Below are 27,765 nucleotides of genomic sequence, written 5' to 3' on the forward strand. Positions count from 1 at the left end.
TAAAGTAATTCAGTTTAACCTTGATTTCTTTAAAATCATTCCCTATCCTCTCCCTCCAGAACAAACATAAATTAAAAACCACCTGTAAGAGTAAGAAGAGGGTGTTCACATTGCTTTGAGAAGCAAACTGTGTTAAAAACAGAGGAACTGGACACTGATTAGTCAGAGAAGCTTGGGTAGAGGAAAACTGAGTCAGGTCCAAACTTGTATTTCCCAACATTGGGTAAAATCATCTATATGGTGCAACTAGATCCTGTAAGTGTGCAAAGCATTTTCAGGTAGTATAGCCCTGGTAAACAGGTCTGCCCTAGTAGTCTAAAGAATTCATTTTCTGAATCTTTCATTTCCTTCACCCTCCCAATTTTCTTCACTTTGGGATAAGTGGGTTTATAAAAACACACCCATACTTCAATATTCCGGCACTTAAAAGCTGCATTTCTAAAATTGTTAACTGTTGCTTATCAGAACATTAGCATTCAAGTCAAAAAGTTGAAATTGCACATGGAACCTTAATATTAGTCTCATGAGAATGTGTCCTCTTTGACCTGACCACTATTTCCCAAATGACAAATAATTAACCAATTATAGCAAAAGGATGCTAAGATAACCTTAACATGGAAGTAAAGGTTGCCAATAAAAGGGGAAAACAAACAGTTGTAGTTGGAGGAGTACAGACACAGGGAAACTGAATTCTCTGTGTGTGATTTTTCCTCTCTTACTTGAATACCTGTTTCTATTGGATAGGTATCTGGCACTTTGGGTGTATCTGTACTGCAGAATGGAGTAATATATAAGCTTAACCCTGAGTGAACCCTCCTGCTTCTTGCAGGCTGGCCTCTTCAGATACATTTTCAAGTGTGCCTTTTTAAAAGACATATTCTATTGCTAGCACTGCTCTCTTTACCAGCAGTAGTAAACAGCTCTTCTTGATCCAAAAACTCATATATGAATGGCATAAACTAAAATCATCTTAAGGAGTCATATGTGTCTGATGCTTTTGAGGGGAGCACCTCCAGTTCTTGGGCTACCAAAGCAGCAGAACTGCTTTTTAGAACGTAAACTTTAATCCACGGAAAAGCAAATGAGAAATTTTGTTATGATGATAAAGATATTCTTGAACATATATGCAAGTATAATAATTTTTTCTTGAGCCTGCAGAACAATAGCTCTAAGAGATGCAGTGATTTCATTAATGACAGTGGTAATTAACTCTGAAACTCACTAATGATATTTACAAGTTAACATTCCTCTCTATTTTACTGCTACTTATTTTGCCAGATGCATCCAATCCATCTGTGAAATGCCACAGTCTTAGGTTACTCTTCAAGTGCCAAATGCAATGCTATTTCTCCCAAACTCCAATTGCCAAGACTCATCTTTCCCCAGGTAACACTTCCAGCATCCATTTGTGCTGTAAAAATACGAAAAAAAAAAAAAGTCCTTAAATAGTGTGTTGAAAGCTGAAAATAGACAATATAAATTCAGTTTCTGTGGACAATAAAATAAATACAACAATAAGGTTGTAAGTACAGTTAATTTTTGGAGGTTAATTAATTGAATAACTTGAAAAAGGTCCATTTTAACCATGTTGATGTTGAATTTCCAGCCAGGTTAGAGCAACACAAAACCTGGGGTAATTACCTTCCATTTAAGATTCAATTTGATATGGAGTTACGGAGGCCTTTGCAGCTATGTTATTGAAGCCACCTAGTAATGAGACCTTTGCACACTTTTGACAGACACCTGTTTTTTTCTTTCTCGACCAAACCCTTCAATATTTCTAAGAGGACTTTGTTACTTTTTAAGTCATTCAGCTACGCCAGTGTATTCTCTCAGAACTCCTCACGTCTTCCTCTTCAAACCTGTCACTGTTCTGCATTATTTATTTCCGTTTCGTGTATTGTGTTCTTCTCTTAGCTGTTAACAATATCAATTTTATATGCAGGGCACCTTGTAAAAATGAAGATAATATTCAACACAAATTGTTAAGATCTTACAACAATCACCGGACTGCCATTCCGACACTACTGTAAATTCAGTGAATAATCACCAGCACAGCCCAAAGGACAGCTGGACTGCTTGTAAGCCTTTGGCTGTAAAGAACCCTTTAGTTTGAGATATATATGCTGGTAAATTGCTGATGGACTTGACGCTTGAATGGGCCTTTCTTGCTCTGCAGACTGATCCAAAAATCAGAAAGCATGGAGAGAATGCATCAGGAGCGGGAGAGAAAACAGCAGCATGAAAATTGTCATAGAGAAGATAAAGTTTGGTATGAACACTTACACAGAGTAAATAAGTAAGGACTTGGCTGCTTCAGTGCATTTTTTTTTTTTATCTATTCTTCACTAATCCAATATTAACTCCTGTTCCTAGAAAAGGTCGTATGAAAATGTTATTATCAAAAAAGAGATTCTATTATTATTGTTGTGTACTTCTTGACAATTTTCTTCCAGGAGCCATTTCTCTTTCACACTGTACCTTCTTTCTCTTTAAAATATATTTATCTTGGTTTTCAGCTACAGAATTATATTTCCTATACCTGTTTCTTTTGGCCACTTCTCCTGCCTTCAAGAGATTAGGAGATACCTGCTCTACTTGCTGGAACGGGCGTTGTCACCACAAAGACTGAAAAATAACTGAAGGCCTGACAAATGCCTCACAGAAGAGATTTTACCCTCAGAATAGCTCCCTGAGACAGAGAAACTGCACTGCAGACTAGAAAATGATTGGTTAGATTAGATTGGATTGGGTTAGATTAACTTGATTTGTAATTCCCTGAACAAGCACCAGAGTTGCCTCTGCTTTGTACAGATAGTTGGACCTGATGACTTACAGAGGTCTCATTGAACCTAAATTATTCTATGATTTTATGACTCTATGAATTAGAAATTCAATTTATAACTTTATATTTTTAAAAAATTTTTACACTTTAAGACTTTATTCCTCTATGACTTCACTGGCTCTTTGTGAAAAATTGCAGCCAAACATGAACCAAGTATCTTGAAATATCACTGACTTTTATGACTTTAGGAATTTTCCTTGTGATCCTACAACAATTATGTGTGAGTTTTTACACTGTCATTTATCTTTACTTAGGCTCTTTATAAAGCCGTTGGTAGAGCTGAAAGACAACACGGTAAAGTGCACTGGCAGTATAAGTCAGTTCTCTTTCCTGAACAGACAGCCTTTTGCCTACAGTCAACCTTGTATAAATGGAGAACCACAGATACCTGAACACAGGCAATGTGAGTGTGATCCTGGTAGAAATATATATTCAATGCAGTATTCCCTCCTATACTGTTAAACTTGTTTGTTACCTTTCAGTCAAACAGAATTCATACGGACACATCTATGGAAGTCTCACTCTATGAGTAAAAGGCCAGGTGCTCAGAACAACTTTTCCAAACCAGAACTAAATATAGCAGTGTGAGATTGATACAGATATGTGAGATACACATTATCTACTCTCAATCTTTGCAGTTTCTTATATCTTGTAATGAAGCTCTCTTCTCTTTAAAAGTTCCAGCTGGTACTATCAGCAGCTAAGCAACACAAAATGGAGAAAGGACAACATGTAATATTTTGATTTTTTTCAGTTAGCATATGAATTTTTATTCAGAATTGATATAAAGTGGAAAATTTTTCCTCTGTGTTCAAAGCAGGACATGGAACATTTAGTGATGTCTATGTGTGCTTCTAGTAACTGTCCACTGTAAACCTCTGACTATAATAATCCATAAAGGATATATTCTATAGAGTCTAAGAAACTCAGCTGGTAAATGGTCTGGTTGGGAGCACAGGAGACAGAACTCTTCTGGCCTTTCAAAAAGGCTAAATGCTTTAGAACTAAGTAGAAATCTCAGTTTTTCCATATTGCTTCCCTACAAACCTACTCACTGCTTATTAATTACTGCTGGTAACTGCCACTGGCAAAAACAGAAAAATCATATTGGTATTTGATAAAAATCTGCAAGGCACTTATAAAGTATATGACTTGAATCATTCAAGTACTTCAACAAACAGCTCTCGTTCCTTTCCAATTGCCTTTTGCTGCTTGCTTCCTTCTTGTTTACTTACCCTCTCATCTTTGTTGCTTTTTTCCTGTCTTTTCTTTAATCTCCTTCAGAAATTCCAAACACACATATCTACAAACAGGCCTATGTATGAAGTTTTAAGTTCTTTTCTATTTCTCCTTACCTTCTTACATGTCCCATGAGGCTCTGACCCTAATCCTGCATGTTCCTGCCCAAAGCTTACTCATAAATATTCAAAGCCCTTGCCCATCATTACTGGCATATCTTCCCTCACACAAGCACTCCTTAATCACATTTTTAATTTCTAAGATCTCCTCTGTCCTTCATATGCCTTGTTCCTTCCCTTGTCACTCTTATTCACACATTACTACTCTCTTTCCTTATCAATCTCTTTCTTTACCTGTGGTCTCCCTCTCTCTTTCTCAAACATGCTTAGAACTACTCAGGTGCTTTTGTTCTCCACCATTCTATTCATACTATTGCTTTTCTTCTTTCTTCTTTCTTCTGGATACAGTGTAAAGGAAGGAGATGGCTGCATTCATGGCCCCATGCTTTTCACAGTAAATAGCCACAGAAGTCCTGACAGGGCAGATGAATTAAATTCCAGTTACAGGAACGTATCTATTTCCATTTCATTTCTGGGTATTACATGAATGGCAGACTCTACAAAATGCACCAGCAAAAACAGAGCTAGTGCTTGCTGAGAGTGCAAACAAGAAGAGGACCCTTAGGGGAAGAGGAAAACCAAAACGGACAGTACAAAGTTAGTGAGTTAGTGTTTCTTTTACACCAGTTACAGTGATTATTTCATAAAGTAACAAAAGGAAAGAAATTACTGATATACAAAGAATAACAAAATTTACATACAAGAATTAAAAAAGTTCATTAGATCTCATAATACAATCCACTGCCCGAGGAGCGGAGAAAGGATAGCTATAATATTCTTGCCTATCAAACTTCTGTATGGAAAAGATTCCACGCTCCCACTAGGTATCTTATTCCAAATGCTACTACCACCACATTTTAGAAAGTTCTGTCTAACATTGAATCTGAACTTTCTGAATAATTTCGTTGATTCATTTTTTCCTTCATCCCAAACCCAGAAAGAATGAAATATCCCAGCAACACTTTCCATATAAAAAGACCATTTTCCCTGAGTCTTCTCCGACTAAATAAATAGCGCTCTTTCAACTTTTACACATGTGTCTTACTTTCTAAATGTTTTAATATTTTGTTATTTTCCTCTGGACTGTCCTTAGTTTGAAATCAAACACAGCTGGCTTCATCAATCACTAGCAGAAAAATAATTTGTCCTGTCAGATGTACAGCACACCTATTAATACACTCCCCAATGAGGCTGTCTTGTCTTTTTTCTTTAATGGCATCATGCTGCTGACTCATATTTACTTCATAGTCCATTTCAGCCCCCAGATTCTTTTCTGAAGTGCTGTGGTTTTACCAGTACCTTTTTGATTTTACTTTTTGATTTTTTTTTCTTCCTAAATGTAATTTGCATTTGTCAGTACTAAGTTTCTTCCTCATGGTTCCAAGTTAAGGTCATTTTGACTTCTGATACTGGCCACCAAAGTGCCAACAGGTCCTTTTAGCTTGCTGCCAGCTCTATATTTCATGATTTCATCATTTGCATCACTAGCAATCTGAAGAACAGAAAATGCCTTTAAGATCCAGCAGTTAAAAAAGTAAAACACATGAAAAAAAAAGTAAAAACAAAGTAAAAGTAAAGTAAAAAAGTAAAAAAAAGTAAAACACATAAGGAATTCTGCTTTAATACTGTTACTTTTGGTTAGGCAGAACCTGACTTCACAGAATCACACAGAATCACAGGTTGGAAGGGACCTCAGGGATCATCTAGCCCAACCTTTCTAGGAGGAGCACAGTCTAGACACCCACAGGAGCCCAGCACCCTGTCTGCCGAATCTTAAAAGTGTCCAACATGGCCGAGCCAACCACTTCCCTGGGGAGATTATTCCAATGGTGACTGTTCTCACTGTGAAAAATTTCCCTCTGGTGTCCAGTCGGAATCTCCCCAAGAGCAACTTGTGTCCCTTCCCCCTTGTCCTCTCCATGGGACTCCTTGTGAAAAGGGAGTCTCCATCTTCTTTGTAGCTGCCCCTTAACTACTGGTACTTGTTCTTGTTTGCACTCTCAGCAAGCACTAGCTCTGTTTTTGCTGGTGCATTTTGTAGAGTCTGCCATTCATGTAATACCCAGAAATGAAATGGAAATAGATATGTTCCTGTAACTGGAATTTAATTCATCTGCCCTGTCAGGATTTCTGTGGCTATTTACTGTGAAAAGCATGGGGCCATGAATGCAGCCATCTCCTTCCTTTACATTGTATCCAGAAGAAGAAAATGGTATTCTTCAGAGGCAACTGCTTAAGACAGCAAATGATGGAGAACCTACATCCTTCTACTATGTGTTGTTAAAATTTTATACATCTAATCTGTACGTGTGTTGATTCTGGCCATTGACCTCAACTATCTGCGTAAGGACATTTCATCTGTTGGGTATGTCTTTTACTTCCAGGCTGTTCTGTATCGTGATCGGGTATCTTTACATCTTTTTTTGATAACCAAACAAGTAAAAATAAGAGAAATTTTTAAAATCTTGCAATTTTTAAATAGTTTTTTTTTTCAGTAAGCTTGCCTTTGTCTTTTTTTCCCCAAGATGCATTATTGCACTAGCTTCTCTCACTAATGTTGTGCATCATTTCACATTCCTTTGACTGCATAACCCTGTTAACATATCAAAGGGCTGCATAAAATGTCCCATTAACCATAAAATCACTGCAAGAATAGTTTATCTTCCATAATCACAAGGCATTTTGAACATCACGATATCCAGCATAAAGTGTGCCTGTGCTATGGGTATTTCACACGTTGTTTTCCCTTAAATATATGACCATATATTTGGAGGCATTAAAATAGATTTTCAATCTCTCAGTACCCTGATTTTGTCCAGCTTGGTTTATATCACCGTTAGCTACACTATCGTGATCTCACTTTCCATGAACTTTTGTCAGCTGTGACTTTGGATTTTCTTCGGAGCCGCGGAAAGAACAAATCGCTCCGGGACACGCCGATGACCACGCGACGCTCCTTCCCCGCCAAGGGCTGCATGTCGGGCAACTCCATCTCTCCGCCCCGCTCACTGTCCAACCACTTCACCCCGCCGCTTCCACCGCAGCGCTGCTCCCCGCCGCGCTCCGTCCCGGTGCCGGCCGAGAGGGGCTTCGCGGCAGCGCGGCCCCGCGTTCGCCCCGCTACACCCGAGCGCGCCGGGGCGGGGAGGAGCTGCGCGTCCCCGGTCCCCGGGCGGCGGCGCGGCGCGGCACCGCCGGGGCTGAGGGACACCCGCCCCGCCCCGCCCCGCCCCGCCCCGCCCCGCCCGAGCACCGTAACCCCGGCACGGGCGCAGGCGCGCGCTGCCCCCGTGCACTCGGACGCCCGCGGGAGCGGGGAAGCACTCGGGGCGTTCACGCCGCGCCGGGCTCTCCTCCGTGAGGAGGCTTGGCTCTGGTGTGGCTGCTTCGGCGCCTTCGTGTGAGGAAGGGCCGAGCGCGCCTCCCGGCCCGGCGGGCGGCCGCCCTCCGACAGCCGCTCTCGGCGGCAGCGTGCCGCCCGCCCGGCCACCGCGGCCGTGCGGCGGGGTCGGCCCCTGAGCCCGTCGCCTTTAAGAGGCGTACGGGGCGGGGCTATGTAGATTTCGGCTGAACATTCTGGAGTGGAGGGGAGCGGCGGGGGGCGAGCCAGGGCAGGGCGCCGAGCCGAGCCGAGCCGAGCCGCGCCGCTGGGCGGCCAGGCCGGCCTTCCCCGGGAGGAGTCGGAGGCGGAGGGGGTGGAGGCAGGGGAGGAGGAGGAGGAGGAGAAGGAGGGAGGGAGGGAGAGAGAGAGAGAAAGGGAGAAAGGGAGAAAGGGAGGAGGGAGGACACGGGGAGGCAGTTGCTGCTGCTGGGCAGAGAAGTCGTGCAGGAGCTGCGGCTGCACTCGGACGCCACATTCCCTCCTTACGGGACTGGTGGTGAGGATGAGCGAGAGCTGACCCTGCCGCCGCCTGCGCTGTGAAGTGTCTGCTCCTCCTCCTCCTCCTCCTCCTCCTCCTCCTCCTCCTCCCGTGCTGTGGGTGAACCTGCGCTACGGGCTCTTCACCGACACGGGGGGGGGGTTGGTTTGTTTGTGTATTTGTTTAAGGCAAAGGGAAAGAGAGAGAAAGAGAGAGCTCTTCCGTCCACTGGAGCACAGTTCACTATGATCGTACTCGCATTCAGCACTGGAAGCCGGTTGGATTTCGTGTCTCAGTCCAGGGTGTTTTTCTTGCAAACCTTCCTTTGGATTTTATGTGCTACAGTGTGCAAAGCGGAGCAGTATTTCAATGTGGAGGTAAGCTCAGCCGTATGCGTGTGCGAGCGTGTGTGCTTCCCCCTCTCCCTTCCCCCTTCCCTTTTTTTTTTTTTAATATCCCCTAAATAAAATAAAATCGAATAGCCAGCCAGCCATGTCTTCCAGCAGCCGGGGCACACGCCTGTGCCGGCGTTCCTTCCAGCAGCCGGTAGCTAGCTCCCCTCCCCGAGATCCCCCGCCTGACGGATGCGTTGCGGCCGGAGACCCCGTTCGGCGCGGCGGCGGCGGCGGCGCGGAGCGCGGTGCTGGGCGCAGCCCCCGGCGCCCCGCTGCCCTCGCCGCGCAGCGCGGGCAGCCCTCGGCCCGGGCACGCGGCAAACCTGGGCGTAGTGTGTGCGCGCCGCGCAGGGAGCGCGCTGGGGATGTCTTGGGCTTAACGTACCGCTGTACTGCTGGGTTTCCCCAGCCTTGTTTGGGTGTGCTTTTCTTTTTTCCTTTTTTTTTCTTGAAAGAAGAATGAATGAAAGCCTTATGGGGACAGGAGGAAGGAGACTTGAGGTTTTGGCACGCTTCTGTGTGGTAGGGTATTTGACAAAATAGGATCTTTTCCCCATTTAAACAACAAAAACAGTTGCCACTAGAAATAGTGAAGCAAACGGCATAAAGGTGCAACTACAGCACAAAAGTTAGAGGGTGTGGAGGACCAGGAAACAGGTTTTTTTCCAAGTGATGAAGAAGATTAAAATGTGGGGATACCTAAATGGGGCAAACCCTTAGAGTTTACAGTGACAGTGAGAATTCAGTGGACATCCATTTCCAGCCACTCTTCCATACGCTCCCAGTTTTCCCGTTTCGGGTTTTTACATAGTGCTTTTGATTAACTGATGTTCCTTTACTGACATTATCATCTCTGCATATATTGTTTTCTCCTTTTTGCCCCTTCTGTCACTCATTCGTTCGGCTGTGAGCCCTTTTTCTTAATCTGTTTCATTGTGATGTATTTCCCTCTTCCTTTCCCTGTCTACTCAGCTTCTTCATCTTTCTCGTTATGTGTCTCTTTCATTTACGTGTCCTCTTTCAGCTTCTAACACATAATACTGGTTTTCTGTTAGATCCCTCTGTTCCTTCGCTCTCCTCTGCCCTGCCCACTCAAAACTTTCTGCTGCACCCATACACCACCCTCACTCATTCTCGTTTCTAGTCTCTTTCGTCTCCTGTGTTCCCACAATTATTTCTCTCAGAGAAATGAAGTCTGTGTCTTTTCCTCTGTCTCGCAGATAGGCACACTTGCTTGTTTTATATGCGCTCTTGTTCTCACTCAGTGACACTCATTCTTGCTACCGTCTCTGGCAAGACTGCTCCCACAGATGCTCCTCCGTCCCTAGACTGTCTCCCTCTTTGTCTAAAGTTCTTACCTGTACTACTTCTCCCTCTGCCTCACACAAGATCGCCTCAAACATATTTAAAAAATGACTTTTTTTTCCCGTATGTCTGCTTTCATTCTAATCTTGCCCTCTCTACGTGCAGTTTCCCTTGCCACATGCAGTCCTCCTCTCAACAGCACACATCTCTAGCTTCCCTCTCTGACTTGCATCTCTCCAGAAAGTATTGTCTTTTTACGCCATCATTAAGATCTTTCCTGATCATAAACCCTAGTCTTTTTTTCTCTGTCATCTATGCCCTGGTCGCTCTCGTTCGTTCCGTATCACAAACGTGCATCTGCTTCCGTTTGATTGTAAGCGCCTTGGGGCAGGACTCAGGTCGTCTTCTATGTTTATGCGGTGTGTACCATGCTTGAGTCTGGAGTACAGTTGTGAGACTTTTGCTATATAAATTTTAAAGTTGCAAATTTCAGAGTGCACATTCAAGTTTTATCCTTTTGCTCATGTCCTCAGCTGCCGCCTTTACTGATGAGCCGGGGAAGGCAGCGTGGAAAAGAGGAAGTTGCTCTCTGTCTCCTCTCCAGGCTTCACAGCCTGGCCCCCTGCAGGGTATAGGGAAGAAATTCCAGCGACAGAACTTTCTCCTCCCACAGTAGTCTGCTTTGTTGGCATCTGGCTCTGCTGGAGAGACGGGCGGCAGATGGAGCTAGTGTGGGAGGAGAAAAAGATTGGTTTAGTCAAGTGGAATATGAACAGGAGGCCAACTCCAGTCAGAAGGAGGTTTTATGAGGAAAGAAGGGAAACACTTTCATTTTTGCCACCTCTTCCATATGGAAAACAGCACATTTTGAGGGCACAGGCAATATTGGGAGCAAAAACCACCGTTGGGTGGAATGAAGTAGAGTGTGTGTGTGTGTGAGAGAGATGAGGGCACATATTTCTCCCTTTTGAAATATGCCATCTCCTGTTCTTCCTCCCAGCCCTCTGAAACAAAGTGTGTTGTCATATGCCAGCACTCCTGGTCTCTTCATATTTAAGTCTTTGAGCCACAGATCGCTGGGAGCCAGAAGAGTATTCCAGGGAATTATTTTAGTATTTGAGAGTTGTCCTAAGACGGGATTTTTCCCTAGGCCGCTGCCTTTGACCACTGTCAGTGACGTGGTCCTGAGCTAAATGGACCTGAGATTTGCCCCAGAACTGCCATTGCCATGTTCACATTGTTTGGGTAGCACTGAAAATGCAACTTTCCTTCTGTTGGGATCAGTAAAAGCTAAAAGCACGGGAAATTTGAGGCAAAGGACTTGGCAAGAGCATGTATGTATTGTGCTGTACAATCTGTGTCAGCACAAATATATAAAACAGTTGTACTTGATAGTAAATTGTGAAAATATGACACACGTTTTTTTATGACAATAAGAATAAATATGCAAAGTAGGGCTCAGGAAAGAAGGGGTGTACGTTTAGTTGAATGAAATGTCACTGAACAAATGCTTAGGATGGTTGGAAAGCAGATTTTTTTTTCATTTTTTCTTGTCTCCAAATGAAGTACAGATAATACCTGCTGAACATTATAAAATGCAGAGATCATTTATTTTCCGTCTCATTTAATCCACATTCCCAGTTGATGAGCAAAATCGGTATAGCACTGTTTTATTTTTTTGTTTGCTTGTTTCAACGCAGTTTTGTTACGCTGTGAGCCAGTGCAGTTCTTAGGAGATATTACTGTAGCTCAAAGATATTAAATAAAAATGTTATCTTTTAAAGAAAAACACAAAGCTGAAGTTTACAAGCTTGCATGAACGTTACCGTTATTCTTTATAGTTTTGTTGCCCCTCTGTAAAATTTCTTTTAACCGAACATCTACATGGATGAAGTCCTCAAGCTTCCGATGATAGCGGAGTTGTCAGTCCTGAAATGTATTAATGTATGTAGTATCTCATGTAATAGACAGAGCTGAGTAGAGTTCAGATTGTGGAGTATGGGACTGTGGAGGGGCACACTTGCACTCTGAGTCAGTGAAAGCTTTGTGGTAAAGCTGCATGAGAGATGATTGTGAACTGATGGTTTAAGTAATGCTGAAGTTTAAGATTTATTGTACTGTTATGTGTAGGAAGATTTTAGCATTAATTTTCAACGTTCACTGATTACCAATGGCATTTTTGTGAGACATTGTTTCTGACACCCTGAGAAAAACTAAGGACTACACTGCTAGCTCCCTCTTCTCAGTGCTGAACTATTGGTCCAAAGCTAACATCAATGAGTATGCGCGCTAATGGAAGAATACGTCCATCAGTGTAGATTTTTTGGAATAATAGTTACTAAAAGAACATTTTAAACGTAAAAGTGAAGCAAGCACACACAAGATAATTTGTTACTAAAAAATGACAGAGCAACCAACTCACCCTTCCCTCCTGCCCTTTGGTTCCTCACTATAGTAATAATACCTTGTGTTGCTCAAAAATAACTCCTTTGTGTGTTATGGGGAGTGTCTATAGATAGTCTTTCACAAGTATCACCCATTTAGAATATATACGTATTTATGTGATTTACTAAAACCAATAGTATTGTACTGTTTGAGCTGGTATTATCATGTGAGTTTGTCTTCTAATGTTATCTGTTAGTTTATGTATATATTTAAATAAGTATGTGTATATTTAATTTACTATTAAATATTCAATATTAAAAATTCAAAAAGCAAGGTCACCATTATGTTAAGGGAAAAGTAGTTACTGAAACAAGAATACCTTGGTCAGAAGACAGGATCAGCATGAATCTAGAATAAGATTAATCTCCGGATCCTAATACTGCCTACTCTTACTCAGCTGGGTATCTCTGTAAAGTCTGTTGAGAAAAGAAGTGTTTTTAGAATCACACCTAGTTTCATTGACTGTGTCTGTGATAAGGGAAGCACTAGAGACAAAGCATGCTTCATCATCTCTCTCCTCAAGCTGGCACTTATGCTCTATTTTGCTTCTTCTAATGCTAAATATATAGACTTGAATCCCTAGGGGACATCTCAAAATTACTCTTATTTTAGTGTGAGCAGTTCTCTAAAACAATACAGTCTTTTCTCCCATTTTCAGAGGTGGGACAGTTAAATTGCATATTGTGGAACAAAATACAGTGGAATCCAAACTTCAGAAAAATATCATCAGTTTCCTCCCTGGTAATACGTGGCTGAGAACCCCATTGTTTTCATTGTTAATAAACTTTACAGTTAGCCTCCAGCTCCTGCTGAATGGTAATGCATGATCTTTTCTTCTATAGGTGTTGAGTCTTTTAAGCTTAAAAACAGACCAGTTTAATTCTTCAGGCGGTAGTTGAAAAAGTGTAAACATTTGGGAGGGGAAAAAATCCTCCAATATCACCCCTACATGCTTTGCAACTAGTGGGCTTGGTTTTCTGGTTCGCAAGCACAACACAGTATTTTTATAATTAAAATGCAAGCTCAAAACTATGAAGAAGCAGCTAGGGTGGTTTTGGAATAATTAGTGCCACATGTCCTAAAAGGACTTTACAGGGTCTTCTGTGTTGTTTTAAGTTGCAGTCAGTATGCATGATTCTCAGTTATTTAAATCATGAATATCACTCTTCCATAAAGTATCAACTGAATGAATTGGATTTTTGTTAGAAGTTCAGATTGAAATTATTAGTAGGATGGAGGGCAGTTACTGAATCAGGTGGTGGAGGGAGGTAGTGGGTGAAGTATTAGTTAGTAAAAATATAGATATAATGTGGTGTATTTCTTATTTGATTATTGACGAAATGCAGATACATAGAAAACCTCCTGTAAGGGCTTCTGGTGAGCAGATATATCTAGATAAGGAAGATAATTGGAAAATTATGTGTCTGATGATAGGCAACAACAGTTTTCTGTCATAGAAGGCAAATACTTACTATATAGTGAACTGGCTCTCATTTGATAGGAAGAAGTATATGCGGAGACTACTAGTTGGCAGAGTGCATTCTCTGCTGTAATTTAAACAATGATTCCTGTTTACAAAAAATGCAGTAGATCAACTTTCCATTGCGAAGTATGAGATTATTTTGTGTTACTAAGGCTGCAGGGACGTTTATGGGCTCTGTTGCCTGTATTTTTTATAAAGACAGTTTGAAAAGATGATATCAATTCACAATTGACATAGTGTGTTAGACCTTAGTTGCAGGATGGGTTTGTTTATAATTCTAGTTAATCTAGAATTGTTTTTCCAGTGCAAATTTTTGACTGTTTAGTGTTTAAGCATCACAGCTGTTAGTAGTTTTCAGTTCTACTAAAGAAAAGAAATAAAATGGTTAAACAAAGATATTTATGTAATCACCTTATGTGGTGCAAGATGTTTTCTGACATGAGATCTTACTAAAATAAATACACAATTTATTAGCCCACCGAAACCCCCTGAACAAGCCCAAGATCTCACCTCTTCTGTTATTCAGAAGGCGTAATGTAAAACTCCTGCATAAGCACTCATTGTTTCTTCAGAGTGGATATACTGCGTTCTTGAACTGGTTTAAGATTTATGCTGCTCTTTGTCAGTTTTATTTGAATCCATCTAAAAGGTCAGTGCTTGCTCTAGGCACCTCAGCTCTGCTTATGCACTCGGCAAGACTGAGTTGTAAGAGTTTATAAAGATAGAATGTGGTATTATATAGATTTTAAAACATTTCAAACTGCATCTGTTTTCAGTATTTTAAAGTCTGTCTCATCCTTCTACTTTATTGAATGATCATTTTGTGGAGTTAAACACTGGAGGACTCTGTTGATGCTTTTTGAAGATCCTTAAAGTAACAGTACAACTTTTTTTAAATTAACATATTTAAATTGCTTAATTCTTCTCACCTCTCTGTTTTGGATTCCAGTTTATTGTCTAATCTGTTCGCTATCCTCAAACTACACTATTGACCATAATCTGAAGGAGCAGGTTGAGACTGTTTAATTTGTTATCTGTGATATGTCAAATGACAGATTTGGTTTCATTTTGTATGAGGAAGACCAGGATTAGTGCTGCAAACATGATTTTAGTTGGCACTGAAATGGATTTGAAAAATAATTATGATTAGAGCTTTATCCTTTAAAGAGAGGTCATGCTATTTGGAACCTTTATTTATTGGTTGCCTGGCAACTGTTCATTCATGTTCCTGCTTATCATCATTCATTATAAGCATCTCTGCTGTACAGTAAGAGCAATTAAGTGGCAACAGCTTCTTTCTGTGATAAATTAAAATTGACATAAATTACAAAAACAGAAAAAAAGAAATTCTGTGGTTTTACTTATTAACCGAAACTGTTAGTACAATGTTTCTCCACTTATTAACCACTGGTTTATATTAGATGAGGAGTTATCTGCACTTCAGCTGTATGCTAGGAACATCGTGATCACCTTCTGAGGTATGACGGTGTATAATTGACTTAGGGGCTTGTTCAGGTGTTTTTGCCATGCTTAAAATCTCCTGTTAATTTGAAGATCTAGGTTTCAGAGTATAAGGAAACTTATCTCCTGTTGATGTCAGTGCTTAGCATTATAGAATCCAATCTGATGTGCTGAGGCTTGAGCCCAGTGTTGGGAAAGGGTTTAAAATTCTGGGATTAAAACTGCTGCGACGGGATGTGCAGCTGAAGCAATGAGCCACAACAGCTCTGTAGCACATTAAAGTCACTTGAGGCTTTCTCTCTGTAGAACAATAGCAGTTTTTATTATGCTGTGACAAAGCATTCATAAAGCATATTTTTGACAGTTGTTTTGTGACTGTAGATGTGAAATATTTTGCCTTTTGTATTCATTTTTTAAGAATCATATAATGATTGACCCTTGTGTGAAATAGTGGTGTGGAATGGGATGGTTGTGCTATGGGGATATAGCATACACATATATACATAGGGTACATATAGAAGATGTCTCTGTACGTTGGGAGGCATATTGGAATAAATTCATTATGGCTGCATCTTAAAAGAACATCTGTCACTGTAGGGCCAGGGTGGAAGTAGATTTGTCTCTCTGCTGCTACCTCTTGGTAGCGGTGGCTTTGCCTCTATACCAGACGGCTCGGAGCTCAGGGAAAGAATGTCCCTCTAGGACTGATGCCCTCTGCTTTGAGTGTCTGATTTTGTTAACTCACCAGTACTCTTCATACCAGGCTCTGGTTATGGGGGCAAAGTAGCTGCTGTAAGACAAATCTATACCAATTTTCGTCAGCTTTTCTGACTTACATGACATGTCTGTGGTATGTGAAGATGCTGTTATGTGTTTTTACTTTTTATGAAACAATTGAACTGGTTTCACAGTTGTATAGATAATTTGAAAAGAAATGCTAACCTCAGAAAATCTGTTCTTTAATATTTTTTCCTCATGATCTTGTAGAGAAGCAGTTGTTTTGTTTCATTGGTCCTGTTCATTTTTGCTGACATGTGATCACGTCTCCACTTACAAGTGTGAAATACACATTGGTGAAGGAGACTTACTTTTTGAGAAGATCACCAGCTGAAAGGCAGACAAAAAATTATCGATTTCTTTAAAAAGTAGGTACAAAACCAGAAAAAACAAGTGTCCCTTTCAAATGGGAAGGAACATGCTTCCTTTAAATGTATCAATGGATATTTACAGAGTGTACCAAAGAGGAAACTGCTTCCTTTTTGTACTGCATCCGGATCTGAAGGGGATAATCCTGTTGTATTTTTCTTTCTCCCCTCAGACGTTGGTTGTGTGATACTCTTCCAGGAAATGGCTTTGACCCACTGAGAAATTGACAAATTATGTTTGTCTACGTGTTATAGTTTACATGCTGTACAGAATAGTAATAATGCATTTAATTGCAAGTACAATAAATGATCTGTATACCTCACAATCAAATCTATTATTATTGCCAGAAGTAACAGTATTATATTGCTAACTGTACAGCACAATTTTAGTCTTGGCAAGTAAGGCTTTTTCCCCCCCCCCCCCCCTCATTACTTCTGTGTATTTAAAAAAACCCCAAACAACCAACCCAGGAATGACTGTGTTCCATTTTTTATTTTCTGTATTGATTATGAAGTGCTGGATTCTGATACTTCTGTCCTTCCTTACATCATGTATATGGAATGTCAGCTTTGGAAAAGTCTTTATTATCTCTTTCTCTGTTGCATGTATTTTTAAATGTGCAGAAAAAAGGAGGCAATGCAAGTAAGTGACTGAGGCATTGTGCTGTGGTGCTGGAGATCTGGGTTGTGGGTCCAGTTATACCATAAGTCTTCATATTGATCACATAGCTTATCTATCTTTGTAACCTAGCTTCCACAAATGTGAACTGGACTAACTGAAAAGTATTTGCTGCCTTTTCCAACACATGTCAAAAACAATAGAAGTGATGTAAAAGAGCCAGGAATATAACTTCATGAATATATATATTAATCTGTCTTGGGACAGTTTCACTTTTTGTCATAAAAAGTAGTAGAGGGATATCATAAAATATAAATACAGCATTTCAGTTTGGTCATCTGTGTAATAATTCAAGCAGTGAATATGTTCAAGAGCCAAGTACCAGAGCAGAAAAGGTGAAAAACATGTCTACAACACTTCAAATGCTGGTGGTTTGTTTTTTTTTTGTTTGTTTTTTTAAAGTGTAAATATCAAAACTTGGTAGAGAACATTGTCACTAGGATTACACACAGGATGTCATTAGAAGACTGAAGATACAGAATGAAAGTTTCATTTCAGAATGAAAGGTGGAATAAGATCATTTTTGTTACTCAAATATGAAAACATAGTCTCCTTCAAAATGTATTTAAGTGTAAAAGACTTAACAAATAAAATGGATTATATATCAGATTGTAAATGTTACACAATGCAAAATTTAAAACTGTTATATTTTTGAATGAATGTACTATTAAATAAGTAAATTGTTCCACAAACATTCAAGTTGTCTTGTCATCACAGTACCTAAGTTTCTCCTTTTTTGTTTGAATAGTTGTGGATTTTTATGAAATGCAATAAAAGTTTGGTCTTTCACTGCTCCAGGTATTAATGTTTTTTATTAGACACCACTAATAAGCAGACATGCTGCTCACGTACCCCTCGATGTTGAAAACTTCATGGTGGGAGGATGAGTCATAGGGGAAGTAAGATATTTGCTATGCTGACACGTTAAGTATGATAGAAGTAGAAACTGAATCTTGTTCTTCAGGGTTCACCTTATGACCTTCCTTTCTTCCTTCCACTTCTCTCCTTACTTTTCTTTACTTGCTTCTTTCTTATATCTTGTTTTTATCTTTTTTTCTTTTTTTTCTTTCCCCACAGCTTGTACCTACAGACCATTGCCTGCAGCTAGGGAAAATCATCAGTCAGTATTGAACCATAGAATCAGAGATATTAGAGATGTGAAAGACTTATCAAGAGCCTATTTCTCTGCCGTGCAGGATTGCTAACTGTTGTATATTTCCTGGAGTTTTGTCAAGTCAAATTTTAAAATCCACAGTGGTGGGACTTCCAAAACTGGAATTGGAAAAAAGCTGGTAAAAGTACAGTAGGGAAAACAACAGTGGAAGAATTCTTTTCAGTAGACTTTCCTTTGGCTACTGGCAACACTTTGAAGTTGGCTCAGGTTAGGCAATTTCTGATAGAAAGTGATGTCTGTTCTATAATCCAAGATGACGGCAGCTCTTTATAACCATAAATGGCATGCACGGATTGGTAATTCGATGTGTGACTTTACAGAATGAAAAATGCAGGAGGGGCAGAGAGAAATGAAGGATTGATTTAATTTTAATTCAATGTGAAATTCTTAGTGCAGTTGAAGTGGACTAACACTGCCTGATTTTAAAAGATATGTAGATGTGTATGGATTGCTGACACTGTCTCAGGAGGTTTTGACTAGTTTAAGAAGATTTTCTCGAAGTACTATGCTTTGTTGTATTTAAGTATTACTACCTAGTGAATAAAATTAGATATTAGTAGGAGTGTTATGGATATCTAGATATTACTCTCTGTTAAAAAGTCTTATTTTGGAATTTCACATATTTCATTAGTGTAGTCACAAACGCAGGCTTAAAGATGTTCATGACACCAGCACATATGAGCTATCATAATGTCCGTGCTTTGCAAATTGTGTAAACACTTGTGAAGCAAAAATCTCAAGATATTCTCTGTGGGAAGGTTGAGTTTGCTGGAATATGTCCTGGTGATGAGATTTGTGCAGGGAAGATTTGCATGAAGTATGTTTTTCAGCAAGTGTGCAAGTTACAGGGTTAGACTGGGAAAGGAATTTGGTTTGAGAGGAGAGTATTTAAATTTAGGTGTTCAAATGTGCTGTATGTGTTTCCTATATATTAATAAGTCTGCTCTCTGAAGTCAATGAAGCAGAGAGACTAATTCAGCTGACGAACCAGTTAATGCCTGTATCAGAGTGACTTGAATCTTTTTTTCTGGACTCTACTATTGGTATTGACTAGCAGAGTGATTGAGTTGCATTCACGTAGGTGTCCAGCCCTTGGCTGGCATATGCACAAGGCTGGCAGAAATAACATGGGACGTATGAAAGCTTCATCTTTTTAGGCTATCAACAGAAAGCGAGGCTGTGTTCAAAGTCATCTCAGATGACACTAGACACTTCTGTTTAGGTAACTGAATCCTATTCCCAATTTTGAGTGATGGTGAAGGGTGTCAAGACACCTATATCTACAGGGCTCCCTCCAGGTAGATGCTGGCATTCAGATGCAGTTTGGGGTTGAACCCCTTCCCTCTGCAACACTTGTCTAGGTACCTGGTGCTGTTTAGGCCCTGTGGTCTGTCTTGCTTGGCCTCTAGATAATGTTTCAGAAAAGCATGGACCTCTTACAGGTCCAATGATATATCTGCCATCCTGTGGATAATGTAGATCATCTTGGATCATACCAGACATCTATTATTTTGAAAACACGGAGAGCAGAGCTCCGTTTCTGTGGTAGTACAATTTTTACCCTGTCAGTCTGGTGCCCTGCACATTATTAAGTACATTTGTCCCTTAGCACAAGAGGCTGACACTTTCTTACATATAAAGATCTCATGTATTTTAAATATTTAGTTAGGGATATAAAGAATACAACATTTTGCCACTGGCAACAAGGCAGTTTTGCCTTCAACCTTAATGAGACCAGGCCTGGGCCTGTTTAAATCTGTGTAAAACATATTACTTAACTTACAGAGAATACTTCTTGCATGTTTTATAAACTTAGTGCTCCTGACTGTTATTTGATGCTTTACTGTAAATTATTTTAAAGGCTGTCTGTCCTTCCTAAGCGTACAAACCTCTAAACAGCTACTTGTTGCCCTAGAGGGCACAGAACAGAATGTTAAGCCTTTTTTAAAAAAGTAAATAATTAGAAAACACATTTTAGAACAATCAGCTTGCTAAATGTCTATTTTCTGATAGGCAATCCCCAAGAAGATAAAAATGAAAATGATGTTTTAATAATTTCTTTGAGTAAGAGCCCTAGGCCCTCAAGAATAATATCTTTTCAAGTACTTTTGTTATGTAAAGTAAAATGTGGATTCATTAAACAGAAATTTACATTTCTGTGTTCATACCAGAATTTAGATCTCATCATATGCTGGGTCATAATTTAATGTATTTGTTTACACTACTTGCTGTAGGTCTTCAGAACTGTGAAATTAACTGGGTCAGAATAAGAGAGTTATTGGCCTGCTTATGTTTATATGTTTGCTTATTTACTTATTTATAAGTCCAAAATTTGCAATACCTGAGTATGCTACCTGATGTACTATTTGAATGAGTTTTCTGCTATCATATAATTACAGAGAGATTAGATCTGCTGTCGATTCTTAGGTCTGCATTTGGGAAGGAAGAGTGATATATCTGCAGTCTCTTATTCCAGAAGAGCTTCCTTTGTAATATTTAGCTCTACTCCATTGTTTTGCACTGACAGGCTCATTTAGAGAAAAAACAGTATTTTAGTTCCTTTGTGAATAATCCCATCATTCTTCCTGGCTGCCAAGAGAATTCACTTTTTGTCCCAGCAGTCAGATAAAGATAGAGTCATTGTTCTTCATAGATTAATTGCTTAGATGCCTTTTCCATTGAGATATTAGAGAATTTTTCTCTATATACGAGATCTTTCTAGGGAGGTGATGTCAATTTAATTTGGACCAAAAGATTTGGATTCTATAGAAACATGTTCTTTCTTTAGTTTTGCTCAAAGTAAAGATTCTGTTTCATTAGAAGTTTTTTTTTTAATGTCTTTATGAATATTCCATTCCTTCTCTAAAGTTTTAGCAGCAGAGGAAATGATTCTTAAGGTGAAACTAAGCTTTATGTTAGAACAATACATTCTGTGATGTTTTGTAAAAGTTACGAGTGACTGTGGACAGGAGAGCCTGAAGCAGTTATAGCTTTTCTCATGTTTGAACTCTAATACAATGGAGAAATTCATCATGCCCATTGGCTTTAGTGTGGTAGGTAGAAAAGGACAGAGTGGGACTTTTAACTTTAAATGTCCTACAGTGCAAGGGCTTTGTAGGTGTTAACTTGTCTTTAGAAATAAAATAGCTACATGTGTAGCTGAAAATTGTTTAATGGTGTTTGGTAAAGTATCTAATAAAAAATATTTTTTTTCCTTTGGAGCAAAGAATTCAGAGAGTTGTTGAAGGAAGTCAACAGCCCTCAGATTCATATAGAAATGGAGAATAAAAATATGCTTTTGTTCCATGGTTTCTTTTTTTAGAGCTCGTACGCTACCCATGTTTCAGTGATAAGAACCACCTGTTAAGAGACAGGAAGAAGGGAATCCACCCATATTTGATCTATTTTCTTTTACATAACTGTTTGTTGTTTACTTATTTACCTATTATCCTGATAAGATATCCAAGTCTAGTGGTCTTGATTGGAAAACTCTGATGAGATTCTAACTTTATGGAATTGGTCAGATTGTGCCACTAATTTCGTTGGATCTGAGATTTTACTCCAAACTGTTTGAAAAGCACTGAATTGCCAAACATTTTAACTGAGTAAGTTAAAAATATGTATATGTTAAATACCTAATATAAATACTGGTGTGGAAATCCATAGCCTTAACTTATACATAAAGGATAAAGCTAGTACAAAAAGAAGCGTAGATAAACTATCTATTTGTAAACTGAATTTTGTAGTTAGATGAGGGTTTAAAATCACTATAGAGGAGTGGTATTCTTGAACCACTTTCCAGAAGGGTAGTAGGGGGTGGTGTAGGGGAGAAAAACTTAGCTTGTTTTGAGATGGGATCTAACTATTTAATGAAAAGGCTTACATAATATAATGACTCTCATCAGCAGTAATGGTCTGGATTCCTTCCTTGTCCTACACCCTCAGTCCAACAGTAATTTTCCTCATTCAGTGAGGCTGATGGCTCTACGGACAGCCATTGACTGTAATGTTTATTCTTCTGCATTAGTCTGTCTACCTTAAGAACTCTGTAGCTATTGCATTAGACCAAAAATGTGGACTATATTGCATCAATCGACTTCTCCACTTCATTGCTTTTTGTCATGTCCACTATTCAGACACCATGTGTGAAATTCTTTTTCCAATAACATTTAACTCAGTGCTGTCAGTCATGAATAAAGCCTGTGGAATCAACCAGACTGGTTTGAAAATCATAAAGAGGCTTATGGAATATTTTTGTTTGCCTTCTCCTTTTTGAGCTTTTGAGTTCACATTTTTCTCCCTGAAATGAGTATGAGAAATTCACAGTTAAAGAAGAAACTAAATATTTTCATTATATCCAGTAAGCTGTCTTCAGGAAACATAGCAAATATTTAAGATGAAACCTATCTAACACTAGCCGCAGTGCTCACTTCTTACCTTTTTCAAAATTGTATTTGCTGCGATTTTTGCTGCTGTTAAAACTTGCCACTTCACAATATCAAAGTACTTCTAACTGCTGACAAACACTGTTTTTCACTATATACCTGCTAACATTATACAATATACATAACACCATTAAACTTTTTAACAGTAGGTAACTGGCTGACCTTGTGCACGACTACTTGCTTGACCATGGGAGAAGCCTGCGTTTGATTCTATGACTTAGCTACTGATTGTCTGCAGCAGCAGGGACCAGGTAGTTCTCCAGAAATTGAGGTTTTATTTTTACAGGTATTGTGATTTCTCTAATAGGAGAAGAAAAGCACAGATTTTACTGCTTTTAAACTAGATTTATGATTTCATACTCTTAACATCTTATTTTGTAGCATCTGTGAGAAACTAATAGACTTGTAGTGAGGTAGGGCGAGTGTCCTGGAGGTTCAAGATTAGACCTCCAAAAGCAGTATATTAAAATACCAATATCAGTAGTGACATATACTTTTAGTCATAAACCAACAATAATTTGTGGACTAAGAATGTTAATTTAGATAACAGTATTTAAATAATATAAATGAATTTTTAGATGAGTATTTAGATAATATAAATCCTCCCTCTCCCTTGTAATCAGATACTTTTTCTCTTTATATTCATTTATTTTTTTATTTTGTTTTACTTTGATTGAGGTACATGAAATTTAAGACAGGACTGCTTAGTAGCTGACTGCTTAGATAATATTTTAATGAGAAAAATGCCAGTGATTGGTACATATTCAGTGGATATTGATTTGAGGGGGGGACAACACAACGATAGGCAGTTGACTGCCTAACAATATGAATTTCAGCTCCAGAATTCCTGTAGTGATTCACTTTATGCATGAGTCAGGAGCTGAATATCAGGGGATGGCCTTTGGAAGACCTGGCAACAGGGATTCTGCTTGTTCAAGAATGCAAATAGGGAGTTCATTATTTTAACCATATATGTCTATAATAGGGGGTATTTTAAATTAGCCACCACATTTCTTTCCTATGATTCAGAAAACATTGCTTGGGTAGAAGGGAGACAGCAAGTCATGAATTTCAAAGTAAGAGCTAAACAGAAACACTCTGCTATATGTCAGATAAATGCAGTGGATGGTGTGGATCGGTTTTGAAAGAACAGAGAGGGTAATCCCTTCGGGCGTTGCTCTTTGCTTGTATTAATAAGGTTAGGTTCAGCTTTTGAGATGCAGACCCACAAAGGGTCTCTCTAAAAGTAGTGCAATGAATTTAACTCATTATGTCCAGCTCAGATGTAAAGCCCTAATCACATTAATGTTGGATACAAAAAAGCATTTGAAATGCAGTTCCAGATGACCATAAAACCCTTGTCTTATGTAAGATGAAGCAGAGTCTGTGCACGAAGGTATTCCTTGAGTTCACTGTGAGTTTCAAGTTACGCTGCATGGTATTATGCTGAATGAACGCAGTATTGGAAGATTTTTCAGTATGGACCAGCTTGCATTCTTACTGACCAGGGACAACCTCGTGAAGGATTTGAATTCAGGCACTCTGTGCGTTTAACAGTATGGAGGTGAGCTGTTGTGCCAGTAATTTTTTTCATGCTGGAGAATGGTTGCAGGCACATTTAATTTAGACATGACCAGTCCTTTTTGTGAGTGTTTTTAAATGAACTGGTCCTGATTTGTCCCTCATGGTGATTCACTCTGTTCAGGTGAGATGTGAAGGGGAAAGGTCCAGAACATCCATGTTCTTGTTACCATTTGTTGCAGTTTCCCTCAAAAATTTTTTGATAGACACTCTATTGGAAAATGGATTGTTTTGTTGTTTCTTTGGTATTGCATATCGATATTTTCTTTGCACTTGCATCGTCTAGGCACCACAGACAAAGGTTAGCCTCAGACACTTCTGTGGTAGAAGGAGAATTAACCAGATTTAAAGACTTGAGGATCAGGGCTTTATTTAGTATCAGTCTGCAGTTGGGTCTTATTGGTGTATTGGGCCAGGGCTTAGTCAGGTTTTATGTATGATCTGGAAGATACGCCTTCAAAAGCATGAAATAATTTTACTGCCATTCATTGCATACATTAGATGAGAGTCAACGCTTTGTTTGCCTGCCCTGCTTTCTTACAATTATGTTTTTCTTGGTTGTAAGTTTGACTTACATTGACTGACTATTGAGGAGGCAGACATGCTTTTCCCCATCACTGTCTCTAGAATGGTTAGTGGTAGGGCAAGTTACCCAACCCTGTGCCAAAGTTGATCAAACCCAAGCTGGAGAAAACAGCACCCAAGTCTCCAGGTGAAAGAACAGAGTCAGCTGAAGCAGAAATATTAATTGTTACCTGTGATCATGACCTCTTGTGAAATGCTTCCCTGCAGTTTATACGTTTGCAGTTCCATGTCACAAACTTCCATTAAGGTTGCAGATTGTGGATGGTGCAAATGTTATGGTGTTGCCTCACAGTCAAGTCTGTATTGCTGGGTGGTCTCATAGTGGATGAAATTTTGTGGGAAAACATGTCCCTTTGGTGAGAAGACCGAAGGCTGCTTTGCAGGATGTGGGTAGTTGTATGCTGGTGTTTATCTGGGATATCATTCAGGCAAAAGAAGCAACCAGTGCTTGGAGTCTCCTGTCCTGAAGGTGAGGTAAGTCAAGAGATCTTTCCAAGGCTCCTTCACTGTTTGGTGCTTCCTGGGACTGTCAAGGAAGAATGCCACTGAGAATTGATTTGAACTGTATTCTTGGGAACTGAGCTGGGATGACCAACTTGTGTTATGTACTCGCAGCCCTCTGAGCTCCTGTAGTAGCAATGATCTAGCATTACTAGTCTTTAAGACCACATTCAGAGTAGTATTTAGATGGGGAAAAATTAGCCTGCCTCTGCTTTTTTCTTTCGCATTTCTCTTTACAAAGCTCAGCCTGGAACATAGCAGAGGACTTTAGCCTTGATCTGGGAAAGCATGCTATTGAGAACTGTGTTTAGGGGAGCTAGACCGTTCAGCGTCTTGAAAAGCAGAAAGCCCACATTGGCTTTTTGTCATTGATATATTAGCCTCTGATAGCCTGTGAAATACTGTCTTCAGTATAAACTGTGTAAACAGAATCAAGCTATTGATACCTATTGCACTTATTACTCCTACACAAGTCAAATGTTTTCTCTTGATCTGACACCCTCCATTCTCATTTTGTAAGCCAGTTCTTGATCCGTGTGAGCAACTCGTCTAATGTCTGACCTTGTAGGTGAAACTGCTGTGTGATGCAGCATTAAAGGATTTGAAATCAAGATAAATAAAATGTTCATTGTGTCACATTTTTCGTTTGTCATATCAGCTATATATACAGTAAGTTTGCCATGTGTATTTTTTTATGAGTTTGAGTTACTCTGGCTGGTCTATGCAGCATACAGTTTTAAAGGTTTGTAAATGAGGCCATAGCAAGCATTTCCAATTTCTGTCCTATAAGTGAAGTCAGAGTTACTGGATTGCAGTTCTTCAGATCCTCCCTTGTTCTTTATGTAAATATAGTTATTACCATATAACATATGGTGTTTCTTCTCCCCTTTTTAACTTCACTTCTTTATTCTAAGTAGAAGAAAGGATATTGAAAATCCACCAAGACTAGTGACAACGAAATTCCTACAGCGAAATTGTGTCCTGACTGAAATTAATGGGATTTTTACTCTGACTTGTGTGTGGCTCTATTTTCACCTGGAGGACTTACAAAGCTTTCCGTTCAAGTGCGAGGGGAATATGTCTGAAGCTGTGGAATCCTCTGTCACCAGCTTGTTACTTTTGCTCTGTACTCTTCACTCATGGGATTAGCTCTTGCTAACATTAGTGCTATTGGTTGAACACTGTAGGCTGTGGGATAACCATAATTCAGGGAAGTATTGCTTGCAGGATGATAATGCGGCTGACAATTTTCCAGAAATGTTTCTTGTGTGCTTGACAAAATAGCTTCAAGTCATTAAGACTTCTTTATTTTATTTTATTTAGAAAATGTTAAAATACAACGAAATATCAAATGAGGCAACTTAGATATTTGAACTGAGGGGGACTTAGCTAGAGATCCTTTTAATAAGGTGTCTGACAATTTTCAAGGTAGTGTCTCAGTTTAAGCCACTTACAGAAAAAAGTGGCAGATGATTATCAATCTGTTTAACTTACCTGTATTTACCAGATCACTGGAAATATTTTTCTTATGTTTCATCGTGATGTAAAATGAGGATGTAATTTCTGCATCAACTTGAAGTTATTTCTCAAAATTAGTGTGAATGATCACTAGCAGAACACGGTGTAAATGTTGCTACTTTGACCTGGCCTCTTCATTTGAACTAGATACTGGGCCAAATTACTTGGCATTTCCCTTCCATGTAGAGGAGGAGAGCATGAGATATATTGCACCACTGCCACTCCATTGGCATTAGCAGTGTTACTCCCCCTTTCTTTGACCAAGGACCAAGTGAAGCATTTCTCTGAAAATCTATGAGGTGCTCTTATGTCACTGTAGTGACACATAGATCTGTGATACTGTTTGTGATATGCAAGGGCATATCTGTTCTACAGCACAGGGTGAAACACAGGTATCCTGAAACTACCATTGATCCTACCTGCTCTGCCTGCTAGGTAAAGATACTTGATTGGGCTCCAAATATTAGTCATGCAGTCTATGCCTGACCCAAAGATCCCCATATCCAAAGACAGAAAAATACTATGTGTATGAGTAGATCCAGACCTACATCACTTTGCTCCTTCTGGTTAAAGACCTAGGGGAGGTCCCTTACTAACTGGGAAGTCCATTTTACTATATTTCATTTTGTTAGTCAGCCTAGCATTTTGTTAAGCAATTCTCATGGCTTAACCAAGTAGGCAGCTGAGCCCCACAAAGCTGCTGGCTCGCTTTCCTCCTGGTGTCATGGGGGAGAGAATCGAAGGATTAAAGTGAGGAAACTTGTGGGTTGAGATAAGGACAGTTCAGTAGGTAAAGCAAAAGCTGTGCATGCAAGCAAAACAAAACAAGGAATTCATTCACTCCTTCCCATGGGCAGGCAGGTGTTCAGCCATCTCCAGGAAAGCAGGGCTCCATCACATATAACAGTCACTTAGGAAAACAAATGCTGTAACTCTGAATGTCACCCCTTCTCTTTCTTCCCTCGGCTTCTATTGCTGGGCATGA

The 27,765-nt window shown here is 39.6% G+C and overlaps 1 protein-coding gene across 1 annotated transcript in view; it reads left to right on the plus strand.

Moving 5' to 3' along the window:
• Positions 1–7,900: 7,900 nt before the first annotated feature.
• The window catches only part of MMP16 (matrix metallopeptidase 16), a 184,897-nt gene continuing 165,032 nt past the window's right edge, over positions 7,901–27,765 (plus strand). The window contains exon 1 of the mRNA XM_064442461.1: positions 7,901–8,440. Within this exon, the coding sequence (XP_064298531.1) occupies positions 8,309–8,440 (132 nt within the window). The 5' untranslated portion in view covers positions 7,901–8,308. The remainder of the gene's footprint in view (positions 8,441–27,765) is intronic.

Source organism: Phalacrocorax carbo, chromosome 2 (genome assembly GCF_963921805.1).
Source record: "Phalacrocorax carbo chromosome 2, bPhaCar2.1, whole genome shotgun sequence".
Lineage (NCBI taxonomy): Eukaryota > Metazoa > Chordata > Aves > Suliformes > Phalacrocoracidae > Phalacrocorax > Phalacrocorax carbo.